Source organism: Urocitellus parryii, chromosome 13 (genome assembly GCF_045843805.1).
Source record: "Urocitellus parryii isolate mUroPar1 chromosome 13, mUroPar1.hap1, whole genome shotgun sequence".
In the NCBI taxonomy this organism is placed as follows: Eukaryota; Metazoa; Chordata; class Mammalia; order Rodentia; family Sciuridae; genus Urocitellus; species Urocitellus parryii.
Window position 1 is genome coordinate 66024456 of NC_135543.1, and position 20353 is coordinate 66044808.

Consider the following 20353-nt stretch of genomic DNA (forward strand, 5'->3'; position numbering starts at 1 on the left):
TTCAATATGGATATACATTAAAATATTTATATGTATCTGGATTTGTGTTGAGATGGATGCTTACAATTTGACTTAGATGTAGTGTTATAAATATATAAATGAATATGTTAAAATTTATGTGTAGTATTTTGTTTACCAATAGGATATATGTATATGTATGAATGTATATAAACATACAGGAATGTATGTATTAAAAATACATGAATATTCAATGTAATGATTATAATTTCTGTATAAAAGGCTCATGGATATGGGTAGTGTTAGGTTGAATTCTGAGTTATGGACTAGGCTTATGGAGAGGGTTACCTTTAAAATGTGTGTGTGTGTGTATGTGTGTGTGTGTGTGTGTGTGTATCAATATATGCACATAAATCTGAATGTTGAAGCAGAATTATATATGTAAATTTATTTTAAAAATAAATAAAACCATAAAAAAAGAACCAAAACTCTTACACAGAAGCATTAGTCTCTATGATTGGCAGGTCAAGCGTTCTGAACACAGTTATAATTCCCATAATTATAAATTCTCTTCTGTACAAAAATATTGGAAGCTTTTGAAGGGCTGATGGATTAAAGATATTTATTTTTAGCTACAATGAGATGTTTCTATTGTAATGCAAACAGATCACATATGAGATAGCCCAAAAGAGTATTTACTTTTCACTCACATAAAGTATAAATCAAGGGTTCTAGGATAGAAGTGGGATAATCCCTGATCTTGTGAGTCATTTCTTTTTGTCTTAAATCATAGTTACCTTCTCCCATTTAAAGTTCTGAAGGACATCTTAGTGGCCATCTTCACACGAGATCCACAGAGCATGAGACATCTGGAAGGACTGACGGCACAGCTTTTATATTGCACCATGCTTGGAAATAAGATTCAACGCTTGTGTCCCTATTTACCTGAAGAGCTATTTACATGGTACCCCAACAGGGCACTGAGAAATGCACGCTGTTTCCAGAAGGAAAGAAAATGGACTTTGGAGAACACTTGGCCAGTCTCTACCATACAAAATTAAGGGTGCTGTGACCTGGCAAGAGATTTTCCCACACTCATATGTTCTTGGGGTGTTTCCTTTACATGACTTAACTGGTGCTTGCTGTAGTTGGACCTGTGGGAAAACACTTTTCCACATTCTTTACACTCATAGGGCTTCTCCCCTGTGTGAATTCTCTGATGTTCACCAAGATTTCCCTTCTGGCTAAAGGTTTTCCCACATACATTACATTCATAGGGTCTTTCTCCTGTGTGAGTTCTCTGATGGACAATGAAGGCTGATCTATTGTTGAAAGCTTTTCTACACTCTTCACATTTATAGAGATTTTCACCTGTGTGATTTCTCTGGTGTTCAGTGAGTTTTGACTTGACCCTGAAAGATTTCCTACATTCTTTACATTCATAGGGTCTCTCTCCAGTGTGAATTCTCTGATGCTTACAGAGGTGTGGCTTCTGGCAAAAGGTTTTCCCACATTCTTTACACTCATAGGGTTTTTCACCTGTGTGAGTTCTCTGGTGTACAGTGAGGCCTACCTTGTGATTGAAAGTCTTCCCACACTCATTACATTTGTAGGGTTTATCTCCTGTGTGAGTTTTATGATGCTCCCTCAGGTGACAGTTCCGGGAAAAGGTTCTCCCACATTCATTATATTGATAGGGCCTTTCCCCTGTGTGAATTCGCTGATGGATGACAAGGTTGGACTTACGGTTGAAAGATTTCTCACAGTGATTACATGCATAAAGGTTTTTCCCTCTACATGCCCTCTGATGTATTATAGGGTCTGAACAGCTAGTGAAGGTTTCCTTATCTTTAATATATTCAGAGGGTCTCTCTCCTATGTGTATTTGCTGACTTTTAGGCTTTTTGTAGAAAGTTTTCTTCCTCACCTGAGTAGTCTCTCCATCAATAAAAAATGAACCATCACAGCCTTTCCCACAGTCTTTCTCTCCACAGGTATTTCTCATAGGAACCCTCTCATATTTCAATACATTCACCTGTGTGTTCAAGCCTTTAACTTGTCCACAATGTTCAAATTCCTCCTGCTGATTCTGACCAAGATGCTGAGGACATCTGAGAGACTTCCCGATTACATTACTTGTATCAGGTTCCCTAGAGAGAAGCCTGTTTTGATGCACATTAAACCCCTCAGGCCTTTTTTCTAAATAGTTCCCATTATTTAAAATTAATCTTGAGCTCAATTTAAATTGTTTTCCTACTTCAACTCTCTCCTTAGTTGATGAATTGCTGTTGGTGATTACAACTTGCCACAAACGTCTGTCTTGGCTTTCTTGGCTCCTGTCTATTTGGTCATCCACTTTCTGGACATCTAAAATGAAAAACAAAAACAAATTCATAACTATAAGCATTTCTTATGGAATGCTCATGTAAAAGTAAAGTTCTTTCTTCCTGCCTTAGCAGCCTATCATTTGTAATTAATCAATGATGAATAGTGACTATATGAGTATAGTCATGCATCACTTAATGTCAAGAACACTTGAGGAAAAAAGTGTCATTACACAATTTTGTTATTGTATAAACATCACAGAGTGCGCTTACAGAAATCTAAATGATACAGGACCTGTGTGGAGACACAGTAAACACAAGCTGAGGCTGCTCCTAGGGTAACACAGCATACTGTCTAAAAACAAACATTTTTATAAGTAGAAGAGTATGCCTTAAAATAATAAAAACTATAGTATAGTAAATATATAAAACGGTACCATAGTAATTTATTATAATTACTGCTACAGTTTGAATGTTAAACATCCTCCACAGGCCCATGTGTTAATGACTTTGTCTCCAAGTTGGCACTACTGGAAGTTGCTGTGGACCTTCATGAAGCCTGACCCAGAAGCAGGTCCTAAGGTCCCTGGAGGTGTGTCCTCGAAGTAGATTGTGAGAACATGGCCCATCCTCTCCCACCCTTGTTTCCTGACTCAAAATGTAAGTAATTTGCCATCATGCTCCCAATATTTCCACCCTTTCCAATGGCCAAAAGTGATGGGGTCTATTTTGGACCAGAATCTCCAGAACCATTAGGCCCAACTGAACTTTACCCATTATCAGTTAGCTGCCTTAGGTATTTCATTGTAGTAAGAGACTAAAAATTATCAAGAATTATGTCCTATACACAACTTAGAGGACTAAGTTTTACAATACCAGCTTCACCACAAACATGTGGGTTATGCACTGGGCTATGACATTATAATGCTTACCATGTCATTAAATAATAGGAATTTTTGAGCTGTAACATAATCTTTTGGAACCAAGATTATTTAGATGGATTCATGGTCCATAATAGCCTGAAATGTTAGGCAGTCCATGACTACATGATTTTCCTTCTGATTTAATGTAATAAAAAATATACTATCTGGGGTAGTAAGTTTGACTCTTTTCCCTGTGCTAGATGATGACAGCTTTCTCCAAATTCCTAATTAAACCTGGCTTACTTTGCTTCTCAGGCCATAACAGATATGAGATACTTTAACCTATAACCCTGGGCTTCCGTAACATGCTGGTCTAAAGCAACTTGCTCCCTAACCCATGCGGTGCCCACCAGAAACTGCCTTTCTGGTTTCTTCTGAGATCCACAGCCTGACTTGTCCCTCCGATTCCTAATGCAAGTACCCCTGTCGCACAATTCACTGCTTCTGAAAGCTTTTATTTTATGTACTAAAGTTTCAGCTGCTTCCTATTTTCTTAGAAAATGGAGCTTCACATACATTTCTCATCTTCTTTGCTTTAGAAGGATGTTCATAAAGACAAGGGAAAATAGGGACTTCAAACTCAACTCTCAGAAATTTGAGCCCTCCAAAATGAAACCTTCGTTTTCTTGGCCTGGAGACCCAACATCTCCTGTTTCTATTCTGAAGTCCAGGCCCACCTTTTGCTATGCTCCTATTCTGGGTCCTTCTCAGATTCATGATTCTTTATTTCTGGATGACAGGCTCACTCCTAGACTTCTTTTCTATCTTATCAACTCTCTGATGACTTCCTGTACAAGAATGACTTTAAATTTTTGTTTAAAGATGCTAATGTCCAAATTTGCACCTCCGATAGGGATGGTCCACCCTCAAATATAGATTTTATATTCACCAAGGTATTATATGTGAGTAGTGGTGAAAAAGTTAACTTGAACTGAAGCCATACCAAAGTAAATACATAATAATTCCCTAAAACTGCCTTCTCTGACCATCCTTTCTGAATTATCACATTCCATTTTCTTTTCTCACTCTGGTTAAATATTCTATATATTTCCCATCCAATTAATTCACATTTTTCTTATTTCTCTCTCATTAGAGTGTAAACTTCATAAAAGAGGGACAATATATTGATCACGTTTGTTATAAGTACATTATAAAATTTCCACTGCTCAAAATCTGCTTAAGAATAAATGGATGTATATTTTTAAAATGCCTGGGGGAAAAAACCCACTTCACTGAAATGGTGGAAGACAGCAACTGAAAATGTGAAAAGGTGAGAAACAAAGAAAAAGATTTAAGAAAAGGAAGGCAGAGAATAGACCAGAGGTAAATGTTTAAAATACTCAGCAAAATAAAAGGCAAGGATTTATGTATAAGAGCCCTCCCTGTAGACTATATAATAAAGAAATCTTTGATCCAGCTCTCCTCAGGTCTGGGACCTATAAAGAAATCAAAAGCTGTAAAGAAATCAAAAGAAGGGCTGGGTTGTAGCTCAGTGGAAGAGAACTTGCCTAGCATGTGTGAGGCACTGGGTTCAATTCTCAGCACCACATACAATAAATTAAATAAAGGTCCACTGACATCTTAAAATTTAAAAAAAAAAAAAAAAAAAAAAAAAAAGAATCCAAAAGAGGACAGAAACAAAGTATAGGGGCAGAATAGCCCTTTGTCCAAGCTCCCAGCTTTATTTATGTCAGTAGGTTACATTAGGTCACTGGCATCAGTAGTACATTATTGTTCATTGTGTCATTAGGCAGGTTACAGAGTTAGCAACATTATGCAGGTTATTACTTAGTTACAAACTACAGTTGCAATGTGCAATACTAGAAGCTTTGTGTAGATCTCAAGAAAGTCCATTGTTTAAAGCTACTGCTGAGTGGACAGGTACAGGCACAGCAGTGAAACACACTCCCAGGAGGTGTGTGCCTGAGATCAAGGTAAAGGCTGATAAGACTCTAGCACAGAGCCTCCTCATGCAGGGCATTGCTATAGCAGCTAGGCATCTTGTGTCTTTGCACAAAAACTTTCCCAGCAGTTAGGCATTCCATACCTTTGCACAGAAACTTTCCCAGCAACTAAGCAACCTGTTCTTTTGTACAGAAACTCTCAGCCACCAAGCACACCACAGCCATAAAATCATCAGACAACCCAATCCCAAATACAGAACCCTTACAGGGACGCAGCAAAAAAGAGGTAGAGTAAGCTCAACACTCCCAACATCTGATGAATTTTACTGTTCCCAATCTCCCTGTGCTCAATATGCACTGACTGACCTGAGAGGGTCTGGTTTGGGTGTTCCCCTACCATCCATGGCTCTGCTCCTTGCTCCAACTTAAAGATCACCTCAGGTTTTATAATGCAGTGCCCTGTTAATGAGAAATAATGTAAGATTTTGCCAAACTGCCACATTAGCTCCTTCCCAAAAAAAAGAGCTTGGCTTCAGGAACTATTCAATGAAAGGTCTTGCCCACATCCCGCATAGGCGATGGAAGTAAAGGTTCCTCTTGGTAGAGTGGGATGGCTGCAAAACAAAAGCTAAGAAAGAGAAGGAAGTGAAAAAAACACAGGACACAGAAAGTAATTTTTAAAAAGCAGGGGCGGGATAGTCGATCTTAGGGATCAAGCTTCCACACTAGAAAGAGAGCAATGGAGCCTTTGCTTGCTTTATTTATTTGGGGGGAACATCAAAGGTTTTCCATGGACTATTCTTTGCCAAATAAGGTAGGAGGTGGGCTGTCCAGTTTCCAGCGGGTTATGCCCAACACAAAAGTTACAAGAGCTGTCTACTCAGTAGAGCAAAGACAAGAGATTTCATGCCTTGGGTGATCTGATTCACATGGGAGAGCCGGGATAGTTCCCAAGGAATAAAACCTAAGTCTCCATGGCTCGGTACCAAGTAAAGACCCCTCAAGTAGTTCACGATGGCTCCCCACAAAAAAGGCCTTTCATTAATAAGGCATGACACACTACCAGGTGTGAGAGTACCAATCTGTAATCCCAACAGCTCAGAAGGTAAGCAGGAGGATCACAAGTTGGAAGCCAACCGAGGCAAGTTAGTGAGATTCTATCTCAAAATAAAAAATAACAAGCACTCAGAGGTAGCATCCCTGGATCCAACCCCCAATACCAAAAAAAAAAAAAAACAAAGGCACATTCTACATGAATTAGAATCCCATACCTAAATAGCATTAAACCTTATAAATGGTTCTTATATTTGCCAAATGGGCGCAGGGAAGGATACCGCTCCTGGAAGTTATCGGGGAGTTTTGCTCACCCAGTGACACTAGGCTGTAGTAGGTCTCCAACATCACATCCCTATACAGGGTCCTCTGAGCATCATCCAGGTTCTGCCACTCCTCCCAGGTGAAGTCCACAGACACATCCTCAAATGACACCAACCCCTGCAACAGCACATTTCTCCTCAAGTCATCAGTCCTCCAGAGATTGTGTCTGTCTCCCTTCTATATAGGTGTGTATGTCTTACATGTATCTTCCACACAACAGAGAATGCTTTATACTATATATGATGGATGAAGGAAAGATCACAGTGAAAGTATCCACAGTAAAAATTTATTATCAAAACTACCACTATAAAATTTATTTTAAATATGTATACCCATACTTGTTGTGAGGGAGATAAGCATGAATAAAACTCTGTTCCTCTAAAAGTCTTATGATCTGATATGAAGACAAAGAATATATGCAGACCTGGAATGATGTGCAAGATGAATTAATACAAACAGAAGTGCAATATAGACTGGGGGGAAAAAAAGGAGAAAACACCATTCTATTTTGTATTATGAGGTTGGTGTCACTGAAACACTAAAGATGTTCAGCTTTTCCATGTGAACTGTGTTTTCATGAATGTGTGTACCACAAACAATGCACAACACATTAATGAAATTAAACACAGTGCCCTGCCAAGGTGAATGATCTTGGGCCATGATAAGAGATTCATGCAATACTGAAGGAACTTATTATTGAGTTGGTATGAATTTATGATCCAATTCCAACAACAAAAACACTGTATGTACCTACCATCTTTTAATTGTTTATACATTAAAAACATATACATGTCCCAAAATGTCCTTCCTATATGCTAAAGGATTGTTTGTGGGCACGACAGGGTGGACTGCCACTTCCCTAACCACACAATATAAATAAGGAAGCCCTATAAGAAAAAGTAAGTTTCATGAACAGATATGCATTTAATAGTCAACCCTGGAAGGAGAGTGGCAAAGAGCTTAAGAAAGAGTGATAAAGGAAGAAAAAGGGTGACAGCTTACCACCTATATTAGAACAGTAAATATACATAATGAGAAAATGAAACAATGAAAAATATAAGCAGAAACAGAATGTGGTATTAACTTGCTGAACAGAGGGTCAAAGAGAACTATTACTTCCAGGCTACATGTATGATGGCAGTTAGTTAGATACTGTGCTCCAAAGTGAAATGTGAAAAATGGAAGAATGTGAGGGGGCAGAAATAACCTAGACTTGTAGATATCGCAAATGAAATAACTGAAATTTCTTATGTGGGATGTCCACCAGGCAACTGGATATGAATGTGGAGTATAGGAAAGAGACATCAGCTGAACATTAAAATTTGAAGTACCAAGATTTCAACGGTACCTGTAGCCATGACAGTGAATAATCTTAAGAGATTAACAGGGAATAAAGGGACTTCCACCCAAATAAGAAGGGAGAAGTAATACTGAGAGTATCAGGCTATCTCAAACAAAAAACGAAAATGTGCACCCACACAGGTGGCAAGGCCCTAGTTTCTGATTGTCATCACATGCTGAAGTGAACTGTAGCTGTGCCTCATTACGATCTTAAATCTCTGCAAAGATATGGGTTACTTTAGTGACTATTCTATACTTGTGTTTGCCCCTCACCACCTGGAATGTGCTCCTCCTTTTCAACTGTGAAAGTCCCTAATATTATTTTCAGAATAGGCCAAACCAATTCTTCCAAAGATATAATTTACAAAAACTCACACAAGTAATATACAATAATAAATATATATTTATTAAAGAACAGAATAATTATTAATCTTCAAATATAGTACCTGTTGTGTATACATTCACCGGTGAATTCAATAAAATATTAAGGAAGAAATTATATCAATTCCCTACAATCTATTTCAGAGGAAAGGAGCAGATAGAATATTATGGTTCATTTTATGAAACCAGCACTACCCAAATACAGAAAACTACAGACCATTACCTCTCATGAACACAGATCAAAAAAAAAAAAAAAGAAAGAAATTCTCAGTAGAATATCAGCAAATTGAATCCAACAATCTACAAAAAGAATTATACATCAAAACAAGTGGAATTTATCCCAAGCACACAAGGCTGGCTCAGCATTTGAATATCAACTGATACCACTCATCACATCAATAGTCTGAAGAAGAAAAAAATCACATGATTACACAACAGATGCAGAAAAATCACTTGAAAAAACTTGCCATCCATTTGTGATAAAAACTCTCCTCAACTTGATAACAAATACCCACAAAAACCTACATCTAACAGGTGAGAAATTCAAACCTTTCTTGCAAGACTAAAGAAAGCAAGGTTGTACCCTCTTATCACATCTTTCATAACTATAGAAGTACTAGCTAATACAGTAACACAAGAAAACGAAATAAAGGTTATGCAGAAAAAGAATAAATAAAACTGACTACAGATAATACAACTGTCATCTATGTAGAAAAAAACTGTTAAAGAAAAAAAAACTGGAATAAGTGATTATAACAAGATTACAGCCTATAAGGTTAATGTATAAACATTTTTCAATTTCCTAAATATCAGCAATGAACAAGTGGAATTTTTAAATGAAAACACAGTACTACTTATATTGGCACCCCAAAATGAAATCCATATGAATCTAACAAAATAACACAATATCTCTATACATACAAAATCTTTCTGAACAAAATCAAAGCACAACTAAGTGAATACTCTATGTCCATGAACAGAAAATCTCAATATTATCAATGTCAGTTTTTACAAACTTTGACCAAAAGATTCAATTTAATGGAACAGAACAGAGAGCCTAGAATTAGTTCCATATAATTATAATCAACTGGTCTTTGACAAAGGAATGAATCAAAGTTATTCTTTAAAATATATGGAGTTGGGACAACTAGGAATCTATACACAAGAAAAGTGAATCTAGACATTCCCATTATAAAAATTAAATCAAAATGGATCACAAACTAAAATGTAAGATGAAAAATTATAAAACTCTAGAACATATAAAAACAACCTAGATGACCGAGGGGAAAGTAATGACTTTGTACATACAAAGCCAAAATCAAAATTCAGGGAAGAAATGATAGATAAATTTGACTTCATTAACATTTCTTCTTTACTGCAAAAGACATTGTCAAAAGAATGAGAAAATAAGTCATAGGCTGGAAGAAAATATTTGCAGAAGACAAATCTGATAAAAGGACTGTTATGTAAAACATTAAAAGAACTCAAAACTCTATAGCTATCATAAGAACACAAAGAGCTTAACAGATACCCAAACAGAGAAGACACAGTCAATCAATAAACACAGGAAGAGATGCTCTATATCATAAGACATCAGGGAAATGCAAATTAAAATAACAATGAGATATCACTACATTAACTAGCAGAAAGAACAAAATATGGAACACTGATACCAAATGCTAATGAAGACATGGAACAAGAGAAACTCACGCACTGCTTGTGGGAATGCAAAACAGGACAGTCACCAAGGGAGACATTTTGGTGATTTACTATGACACTAAACATGCTCTTACCATATGATCCAGCAATCATGCTCATTGGTATTTACACAAAAGAGGTGAAAACCACTCCCAGAATAAAAACCTGTAAACAAATGTTTATAGTAGTTTTATTCAAAGTCAAAATCTGGAAGTAATTAAGCTATCCTTCAAGAGGTGAATAGATAAAACTGTAGCATATGTGGTCAATGAAATATTACTCAGCACTAGAAAGAAATGAGCTACGAAGTCCTGAAAGGCATACAGAAATCTCAAAAGGCACATTATGAAATTTTAAAAAAACAGTCTGAAAGGGCTTTTTACTTTATATTTCCAGCTGTGTAACATTCTGGAAAAGGTAAAGTTGTGGAGAAGGTAAAAAGATCAGTAGTTTCCAGGGCTGGGGATGAGGAGGGATGAACAGAGGGAACACAGTAGATTTTTAATGCAGTGAAAATACCCTCTATGGCACTATAATGCTAGAAACATACCATTAACATTTTTCCAAACCCACAGAGTGCACAACACCAAGAATGAACTATAACGTAAACCATGGCCTTTGGACAACTATTAAGTGTCAATGCAGGGTCATCAATTGTAACTGATTTCCCACTCTGTTGAGGAATGTTGACAAAGGGGGATGCTGTGCATGTGTAAGGATACAACTATGGAAGAAATCTATGCACCTTCCTCAAATTCTACTGTGAAATTCAACTGCTCTAACAAAATAAAAGAGGTTTTCTCTTTTAAAAAAGAAAATCCAGGAGTGGGGTTGTGTCTCAATGGTACAGCACTTGCCTGGCATGTGTGAGGCCCTGGGTTTGATCCTCAGCACCACATATAAATAAAGTTTAAAAAAAAAAATCCATTGGCAGCTAAAAAAAAATATTTTAAAAAGAAAGAAAATCCAGTCACTTAAAAGCTTGAGTTTGATAATTATTACTTAATAATAAAACAAATATTAAAAATACCTTCCTACTTATAATATAAAAGCACTTAATAATAATGAATGGATAAAGAAAATGTGGCCCATACAGGCAACAGAGTATCATTCAGCCTTAAATAGGAAATCCCTCCACTTGTGACAACACAAATGTACCTGGGGAACATTATGCTAAGTAAAATAGGTCTAGATACAAAAAAGTACTGCATAATGCCACTAGCAATGAACCAAATGTATGTGTTCCCCAAATTTCACATCAACATGTGGACAGTATTAGAAGGTGGGGCCTCTGTGGGGTGATCAGATGAGAGTTCCTTCCTCTGGAATGGATTAGGGCCCTTTGATAGAAAGGGCTTCAATCACTCCCTTCTGCTTTCCATGTCCTTCACTATGTGGGGAGGCAGCAAGACCCTAACCAGATACCAGATGCCAGCACCTTGATCTTGGACTTTCCAGCCTCTAAAACTGCAATTTTTGTTCTTTATTAAGCACCAAGTCTCACGTTTTTGTTACAGCAACATGAATAGACTAGGATACTATATATATCAAGAATTTAAAATACTCAAGCTTACAGAAGCATAAAGTAGAATGGCAGTTACCATGTGCTGAGGGTCAAAGGAATTGGGGAGGTGTTGGTCAAAGGGTATTAAGTTTCAGTCATAAAATATGAATCAGTCTTAAATCTACAGAACAGTATATGCAATTCAGAATATTATGTTATATACTTAAATATCTGCTAAGAAGGTTACCTTCTGGGATACTACATATAAAATCTACCTATAGGTTTATTATATATAAAATGTAATAAACATTATTACATTTAAAAAGGTGTTTTACATATAAAAAGAGGGGATACAATAGAAACTTGGAGATGATATATTAATGTATCACTTTTTATTTTTTTTATTTTTAAAAAGAGAGAGAGAGAGAATTTTTTTAATATTTATTTTTTAGTTTTCAGCAGACACAACATCTTTATTTGTATGTGGTGCTGAGGATCGAACCCAAAGCAGCACGCATTCCAGGCGAGTGCACTACCGCTTGAGTCACATCCCCAGCCCCTTAATGTATCATTTTGGGGAAGTTGCCATAGGTGAGTAATGCTTATTCACAAACTCATCAAAATGTACACTTTAAATATAGACAATTTCGTACATCAGTCATACCTGAATTTTTAAAATTATATAATTAAAAATTGACAGCAAATAGGTATTTGCAAGTTTCCCAGTATATGTTTATTTTATTATTAACTTCTGAATCTAGTTGGCTATCTCAATACACTGAGGTGACAATATTTTTAAACCAAAATACATGATGTAGTCTAGAAAATATATTTTCCAATGATCTTCCACAAGGGTGCCAAGCCCACTCAGTGCAGAAAAGTCCAGCAACCAGTGTTGGGAAAACTGAATATCCACATACAAAAGACAAGCTGGAACCTTTCCTTACACCACATACAAAAATTAACTCAAAATGGTCCAAAAACCTATATTTAACACTAAAACTATAAAACTCTTAGGTGAAAATGTAGCAGAAAGGCTTTATAAAATTGGATTTGGCAATGACTTCATAGATATAATGTTAAAAAGCACAGGTAGCAAAAGTAAAAATACACAAATGAATGTAGATCAAAAAAAAATTCTTGTGCATTATCATAATTGGAATAAAAAGACAACTACAGAATGAAAGAAAATAGTTTTAAATCATATACCTCATAACAAGTTAATATGCAAAATACCTAAAGAACTGCTTCCATCCCACAATTAAAAAAAAAAAAAAACGAAAAAACTTATTTAAAGCACAGATAAAGGACTTCCACAGCCATTTCTCCAATGATGACACACTAATGGCCAACAAGCATATGAAATATCATTCATCATTAGAGGAATGCAAATGAAAGACACAATGAGTTATCACTTTACACCCAACAGAAAATATCAAGTATTGGCTAAATTAGAATTCTTATAAACTGATTGTAGGAATTGTCAGTGCTTCTTGGTTTCATTCTTCACAAATATTTTTATTGACTTGTTCAAACATTCCAACTAATTCCTGAATGCTTTTTCTCTGTGTACTGCTAAGGATGTCACATAGCTAGCCAGAATCAGAGTCTACTAGCAATTGAACCTCATCACCTAGCAAACACACCCTTCAGGTGACTGTGAGTCCCAGAAGTTCTTCCCTCTATGCTGCCACCATGTGCAGACTCAAAAATAAATGAAAAGAACAATCAAACAAGAGTATCATGGGATACTCACTTTACGTAAGATGAGATTAGATGAGATGAGACCTAAGAAAGGAAAAAGCTCAGGAAAAAAATCCCTTTTCAGTAATTTGGATCACTGACTAAATGGCAATAATGCCATATGAGAGAAATAGAGGAAGATGAGACTTTCAATTTGGATTTGTTGGTTTGGAGTTGCCTTTTGGACGGCTATGAAAAAATAAGTACAGGAAGTTAAATCTATAGTCAAAAGACCAAGCTAAAAACAGGTTGGAGCATCCAACCACAAAGAGCTGAATCATCAAGGAGAACTGCAGAGAGGGACAAACCGTGAACAGGATGAGACACATAGATGAAGAAGAAAAGAAATACAGGTAAAAGAGAAGAACCATCACTGAGGCCATGACAGAAACTAATACAGAAGAATTTCCAGAAGATCATCTGCAAACAGCCAAAGATTCAAGTAAGGTAAAGACCAGAGAATAGTACTAGATATGACTATAATTTAGGTTACTGGTGAGCTTTAGAAGAACTAGAGCACTCACCTAGCACTTGCGCAATCCTCAACATAAAAATAAATAAATAAAACAAAGGTATGTGTCAACTGCCTAATCAAAGAACTGGAGCAGGTGCCCAACAGGAACAACTGCTCAGACTAGTGCCTCCAAAAAAAAAAAGAAAAGAAAAAGAAATGAACTACAACTACATTCCATGGGTTCAAGTCCAAAAAATGTAACTGAATGATCTGATGTATAACCTGTACACATGAACTGAGGAAAAATTATGGAGAGTTATTTAAGGGCCTATGGTTGACTCAGTCCTCCACACATTCCAAGTTTAATCCCCGAATCTAGGATGGTTGTACAAAAGCTGTCTGGAACCACATTACTTTAGCAATTAGGTAAATCTATCTAATGCTGAACACAAAAAGTGTTTATTTCCAAATTGTCAATGAAAAGTTTTCCACTACATCATCTATATAACCAATAAAGACAGTGTTTCAGACTTTGGTGGTAGCAAGTTTTCATGCCCCAAGAGGATTTAGCATGCCCTCCTCTTATGTTCCATTCCAATCATGTAACAAGTGTGACCGTCTTTTTGCCATGGTGTCAGAAAGATCAGAGATAGATGCATTAAACTTAAGTGACTCTGAGGTCTTATAACCTACCTATAATCTACATGCCAACTTTATGTCCAGTTTCCTGAAGCTGAGTTTTACTTATTTCTCTTTTTCCATTTTAATTTGTGGGTCTCACAAAGCTCACCAAATACAATGACAACAAAGTGAAAAATAAATAAACAACTTACTAAAGATTTATTCAGTTTTCGTTGCTTTTGGACACAGAGAGAGAACTCTGGAAGCATGGCTGGAACAGCAGGCAAGTAGAGTGGACTAAGGAGAGAACTGGTGGAGCTCAGTACATTATTATTCTGCTCAAAACACTCTACATATTTGCTGAAAAAGACAAAAAAATAAATAAATTAAAAAGCCTCTATGTGGGAGAATAGTTTACTCAATAAGGGGCAACTAAGACCCTATTGAAGATGCATTTACATTAAGGTAGAGATTAGACTTAGAACTTATTTGGGGGTTAATTAAAACATGCATTACCTACTAATTTTATATTAATGTTGCCTAAAAATATAACTTAATTTAAATCAAATTAATGCTATAGAAATACAATTGGGCTGTAGTAACTATTCCCCTATTAATGTGGGGAATCCACACAAGACTCCATATAACTATTTCCACTATAACACATTTTACTGATATATACCTAACATCATGGAACAACCCAACATTTCACCCACAATCATATAGGTAAAAATGTGCACAACGTGTATGTCTTGTGGTACACTGCTCCAGTAATGCTTCCCAGTGACAGAACTGTACCCAAGCCCTTGTACAGTATGTTCTGACAACAAAGTGGGCTTTATCATTTCACTTGCTTTGGCCAGTGGGTATTAGAAATACAATACAAATATTAGTTTGAAAAGTACTTGCCCACCAGCATTTGCCCTCTTACAGAATTAACATTAAAAAGCCTGTGGTTACGCTGTTAGAAACCCAGAAAAGAGCCAATGGCCAGTACAAACCACCAGAAATGGCAATGAAGCCATCCTGCACCAACCTCAGCAAAAATTAGACTAAAGTTTAATTTGTGAACCAAGAAACATAAGCATAGAAACTGCCCACATGAGCACACCTCAAAATGCAGATCAGTACCAGGCGTGGTGACACATGTCTGTAATCCCAGCAACTCAGGAGGCTGAGTCAGGAGGATTTCAAGTTTGAGGCCAGTCACAGTAACTTACCAAAGCCCTATACAACTTGGTGAGACCCTGTCTAAAAATTAAAACTAAAGTAGGGATGGGAATGTTGCTCAGTGGTTTAAATGTTCCTGGGTTCAATCCCTGATACAAAAAAAAAAAAAAAAGAGGCAGATCAACAGAACTTTAAGCTAATAATTTTTTTCCCCTTAAGCCAATAAGTTTTGGATTGGTTCCTCACACAGTGAATGCCAACTGACATATCAAAGTCACCATAGTTCAATGCTTTTAACAAAACTACCTGGGAGAGATTACATGTCAAATATAATCAAAAATTTTTTCAAAACCATATGTAGAGGACCGGAGATGTGGCTCAAGCGGTAGCGCGCTCTCCTGGCATGCGTGCGGCCCGGGTTCGATCCTCAGCACCACATACAAAGATGTTGTGTCCACCGAGAACTGAAAAATAAATATTAAAATTAAAAAAAAAAAAAAAACATATGTAGAAGTTTTAAAAATCAGAATGAATGTAAGTTCAATGAACTTAGCTGAGGTTGCTGGCTCAAACAGATATCATATGAATCATAAAACTGTTTACACATCAGTAAACTTTTTTTAATGTCATAGTCTGTTTACCTTAAAGTTTGTTACTTTTAGTGTACAATATATTTTATTTACATTTTAAGAAACTGGTTTGAAGTGTCATAGGTCTAACTTTAACATTTTAAACAATGTATGTGGAAAATGTATGATTTCTAAAAACAGATTATCGACATTAAGTAGGAGACATTTGTGTTATTATCCCTTTGAGGTCACATAATCTGCAGAAAATGTTGGAGATAAAGAAAAGGATAAGAATGCTTAAGCCACAGTATTATAAAGCAATGTTTGTTCTATATTGACTTCAGTGTCACAAAAATAATCTCAAAATAAATAAACACTTATTTTGACTTAATTGTGGCAAAATGGGTAATGTAAGAGAAAAAGTCAATATGGCTAACATTTGAAATCATGTGACCCCAGGCAACTGAATTCAACTTTTTTTTAATCTTTCTTATAAAGAAGAAATACTTTGGAAAACAATCCCTGAATTATCAGGAAGAACTATCAGAATAGAAGTGGCATCAGCATATCCCTACATGCCAAATCTGGTGATATATAAGGGTTCTGGTGGTGGAAATGTACAAGACAGCAAATTTCCTCTCCTGAACAAACTCCCAGGGGAAAACAGATGTTTTGTTTTCCACAGTTGGAATATTCTGCAGTTTTTCCCAGGAACTAGTAAGATAACTAATACTTGGGCAATCCCTAGCTGCTGTGGTACTGTCCTCCATAAGGAGGCTCTATACTAGAGTCTTATCAGCCTCGACTTTGATCTCAAGCACATAGTCCCTGGGAATAAAGGAACTTGCTTGCTAGATAACAATGTTTCACCAAGCTCCTGGATCTTCCTGCCTAACAGTAACTTCAAACAGACTTTCTTGATAGCTACATAAAGCTCTAACATTGCATATTGGAACTATAGAATATAATTGCAAAACAAGCAACCTTAATGATATACTAAAAATAATGTAGTTATTGCACTAATGATCTAATGTAACCTACTGGTATAAATAAATGTGGCCCCTTGGACCAGCAGCCATTTTCTGCCTCTGCATCTCTCTCTGTGTCTCCTTTTCTTTACAGTGATAGACTAAGTTTGAGATAACTCAATATATAGCAAACAACGAGGAAAAAAACACTGAAGGAATTGCAGTATGTACAAAGCACTGTAGACAGATGCTTTCAGGTACGCCTCCAGCCCAGGCCACATCTTTAATCATTTTCCAGTAAGTACCATTTCCTAGGCCCTTGCCTATCCTCCCTTAGCCGAGTTTACCTTTCCACTCTGAAAGATGGTTCAAACTTTCAATCCCACCAAGTCCTTGATAGCTACTAGATGAGGTACAATCAACCAAGTCCTGGGCATTCTAAACAGTAGGGCCAATAATTACTTAGGCTATGCAAAGTCACCTTTCTGGCTCTTCTGCCTTTGGGCAGAAGCACTAGTGGGAGGATTCTGGCCTTGGGTGTAGTTTCTCAATTGGAATTCCTATTCATGGAGCCACTTCCTCAAGGTGCATTAAGAAGTGCTTGGTTCCAAGGAAAATGAGACCATCATTGTAAGGTCCTTGCTTAGCATCTGCACGGCCATCATTTTACAGTCATCATTTTAAGAAAAATTTCACTTTCCCACCCAAGGGCCTTTCTGAGATAGGCTCACTACTCCCTCATACCAACCCCACCCTTAATGGCCTGCATTAGGACACCATCTCTAATCCCTGAGCCTGCCCTAAAAAAGTCCGGGATCCCAAGCCAGTTTTGCCTCTACCTCTAAGGGGAGAGGTGCTTTAAGTGTCAGCTCTCTAACAAATAAACTTTCATGTGTATCTCTACCTGGTCTCCATCTTTCATTTCTCGCTGGCTAGTCTCACTTATCTCCCTGGTAGACTAATTCACTGTCCCTGGAAACTAGGTCTTCTATAAATTTCTATAAACTTCTGTAACTAGAGGTGGTAGGAAAACAGTGAGGCTGGAATTAGGCAGGCAGGCAGGAAAGATAGATAAATTGAGTCAGGTGGAATCAAGGAGTCCAATTTGAGTAAGTCTGGGAAGTTGGAGACTGCCCACTGAGGGACAGAAATGTTAATTCCTTCAGAGCCCTTCCTCCACCCTTATCAAGAACCTATCCCAGGGCTGAGGATGTGGCTCAGGCGGTAGCGCGCTCGCCTGGCATGCGTGCGGCCTGGGTTCGATCCTCAGCACCACATACAAACAACGATGTTGTGTCTGCCAATAACTAAAAAATAAATATTAAGAAATTCTCTCTCTCTCTCCCTCTATCACTCTCTCTTTAAAAAAAAAAAAAAAAAAAAGAACCTGTCCCAGCCCAATCTGTTGCTAAGATAACCTGTCCCAAGAATTACCCCTCCCTACAGGGAGCTATAAGGTTAATTAAAGTGTCCTTGCCGCTCCATTCTGCCCTTCCCCCCTCAGCCCACCGGTTTTCCACCTTGACACCCCCACACACACACCAGCATTCCTGGGCCTAGTCACTTGTCAGGAAGGAGAGATAAGGGGAAGGGGGCAGAACAAAGGAAGCCTAGGACATATAAAAAAGGGGATCCCAGGATACCAGCCATGGCCCCTTCTCCCTCCCAGGAGAATTCTGTTGCCCCCTTTTGAATAAACCCCGCTGTACATGCTGGCCTCGGTGCTTCTCTAACGTTAAACTTCCAACACGTGCGGGGAGCAGGACTGTCACACTGGCGGTATCACAAGGACCAGAAACCTCACTTTCTGAAGAGTCGCCAAGGAACCCCACGGACACGAGGGCCGCAGGGCAAGCCTGCGAGCGCGCTCGCGTCGCACTGATCAATTTCTCTGGGAATTTGGGGGTCACTTTCCTAGTTCGGTTAGGAAGCTTCTCGCACCCGTGGGTAAACTGACGCCACCCGGGTGAGGACGGGATCCGAAGGGCGCGCGGCCTGTGACTTCACCGTAGCATACCTCCGGCTCTAGAGCCTCTGCTCCACCGCCTCCCTCAGAACCTCCGGCCTTCTGGAGGCACATCCCCTGCCTTCTGGCGGCGACGGGTCTCCCGAGGAGGTAAGTCCTGAAAGCACAACCCAGTCGTCCCTTCCGCGGCCCCGGCCGGCACCGTCACGGCCCGGACCCTGAGATCCGCGGACGTTTCTGATCTCCCCTAGTAACAAGACACCCCTCCTGCTCCTCAGGGACTTCGAAGCTCGGGGACCTCCACCCACTCACACCAACTTTCAAAAACAAAGAACGCAAGTCTAGGTGTGCTCTGGAGCGTGGGGAGAAATTCTGCCCGAGAACTTCAGCGGAAACGCGGCGGGAGTGGGCGTGGCCGCGCATGCTCAGAATGAATCGGCCTACCAGGTGGGCCATGTTAGTGAGGAGACTACATTTCCCACGAGGCACTGCGCCTGCCCTTGGGAAACCCGCGGAGGGAATGTTAGTTTTCTCTGCGGTGAGTCCGGGTACCCGGAGACCCGGATGTACCTGCACTGGCCTCAGGAACTTCCTGATTGAATCCTAGTTTGAGAAGCTGGTTGGTTGTGGAACAAATGGAGAAATTCGAATGTAGGCAAAGAAGTCCGTGATGTTAAAAATTGGCTTTAACTTTTTTTATTTTGTTTAAGCGTATTGCGATTATTAAATCGACGTCTTCTTTTACATGTGCATTCGAAAGCTTTAAAAGTCATGTCTACATTTTACTTTAAATTCGTTAAAAAGGGGACTGGGATTGAGGCTCAGTGATAGAGCCCTTGCCTTGCACGTGTTAAGCACCCACTGAGTTCAGTTCTCAGCACCACATAAAAATAAATAAAGGTATTGTGCCCATCTATAACTAAAAAAAAAAAAATTAAATGGTTAACAAATAAGAAATTAACGTTAGCTCTGTCTGAGCTCATTAAAGAAGTGTTCTCACTCTCTAATGAGTGGGTTTTCAATGAATTATATTATTGAATTGGAAATTCTCCGGTAGAAGAAGTTAAATATCAGGGTCATAGAGTGTGTGCAGTCCATAATCCTTGTACCAATCAGTTTACACTCTGGTATCTGATAATTATCTGCTCAGAATCTGTAGTCATTTGTTCTTTTTGGAGAATTTTGCCTTTTCTTCTTTGGTTTCTGCTACAAATTAGGCAAGAAGTTCTGTACAGAGATTTCTCAAAGCTTCCAATACCACCAACTGCTCTTCAGACAGGGAAGTGTCTGGCTGGAGTCACCAGGGTCACCAGGTTGATATGTGCTTGAAGGTGGAATCAGGGTGATGTGAAAGTGGAGAAGCTTGGCAGTTGGGGGACAGCGATGTGAGAGGCTTCACTCTTGCTCAAGACCTAGGCCTGGTTTTCTCTTTTCTTAACATGTGCTTTGTCC

General features: G+C 38.2%; 1 protein-coding gene across 5 annotated transcripts; it reads right to left on the reverse strand.

Annotated features, from left to right (window-relative positions):
- Positions 1 to 456: 456 nt before the first annotated feature.
- Positions 457 to 19294, reverse strand: LOC113195402 (zinc finger protein 717-like). Of its 5 annotated transcripts, none has more exons than XM_077792380.1 (7): positions 18953 to 19294; positions 15765 to 15862; positions 14441 to 14588; positions 6477 to 6603; positions 5476 to 5568; positions 2216 to 2325; positions 457 to 836 (listed from the first exon to the last, which is right to left on the reverse strand). In XM_077792380.1, the coding sequence occupies exons 1-7, from the start codon at positions 19013 to 19015 to the stop codon at positions 786 to 788; spliced, it is 690 nt and encodes a 229-aa protein (XP_077648506.1). In that variant the 5' UTR covers positions 19016 to 19294; the 3' UTR covers positions 457 to 785. The 5 variants fall into 5 exon arrangements, with proteins under 5 accessions (XP_077648506.1, XP_077648504.1, XP_077648503.1 ...); XM_077792378.1 differs by having other exon boundaries at positions 457 to 2325; positions 18953 to 19058; positions 19214 to 19293; XM_077792377.1 differs by having other exon boundaries at positions 457 to 2325.
- Between the last annotated feature and the right edge of the window lie 1059 nt (positions 19295 to 20353).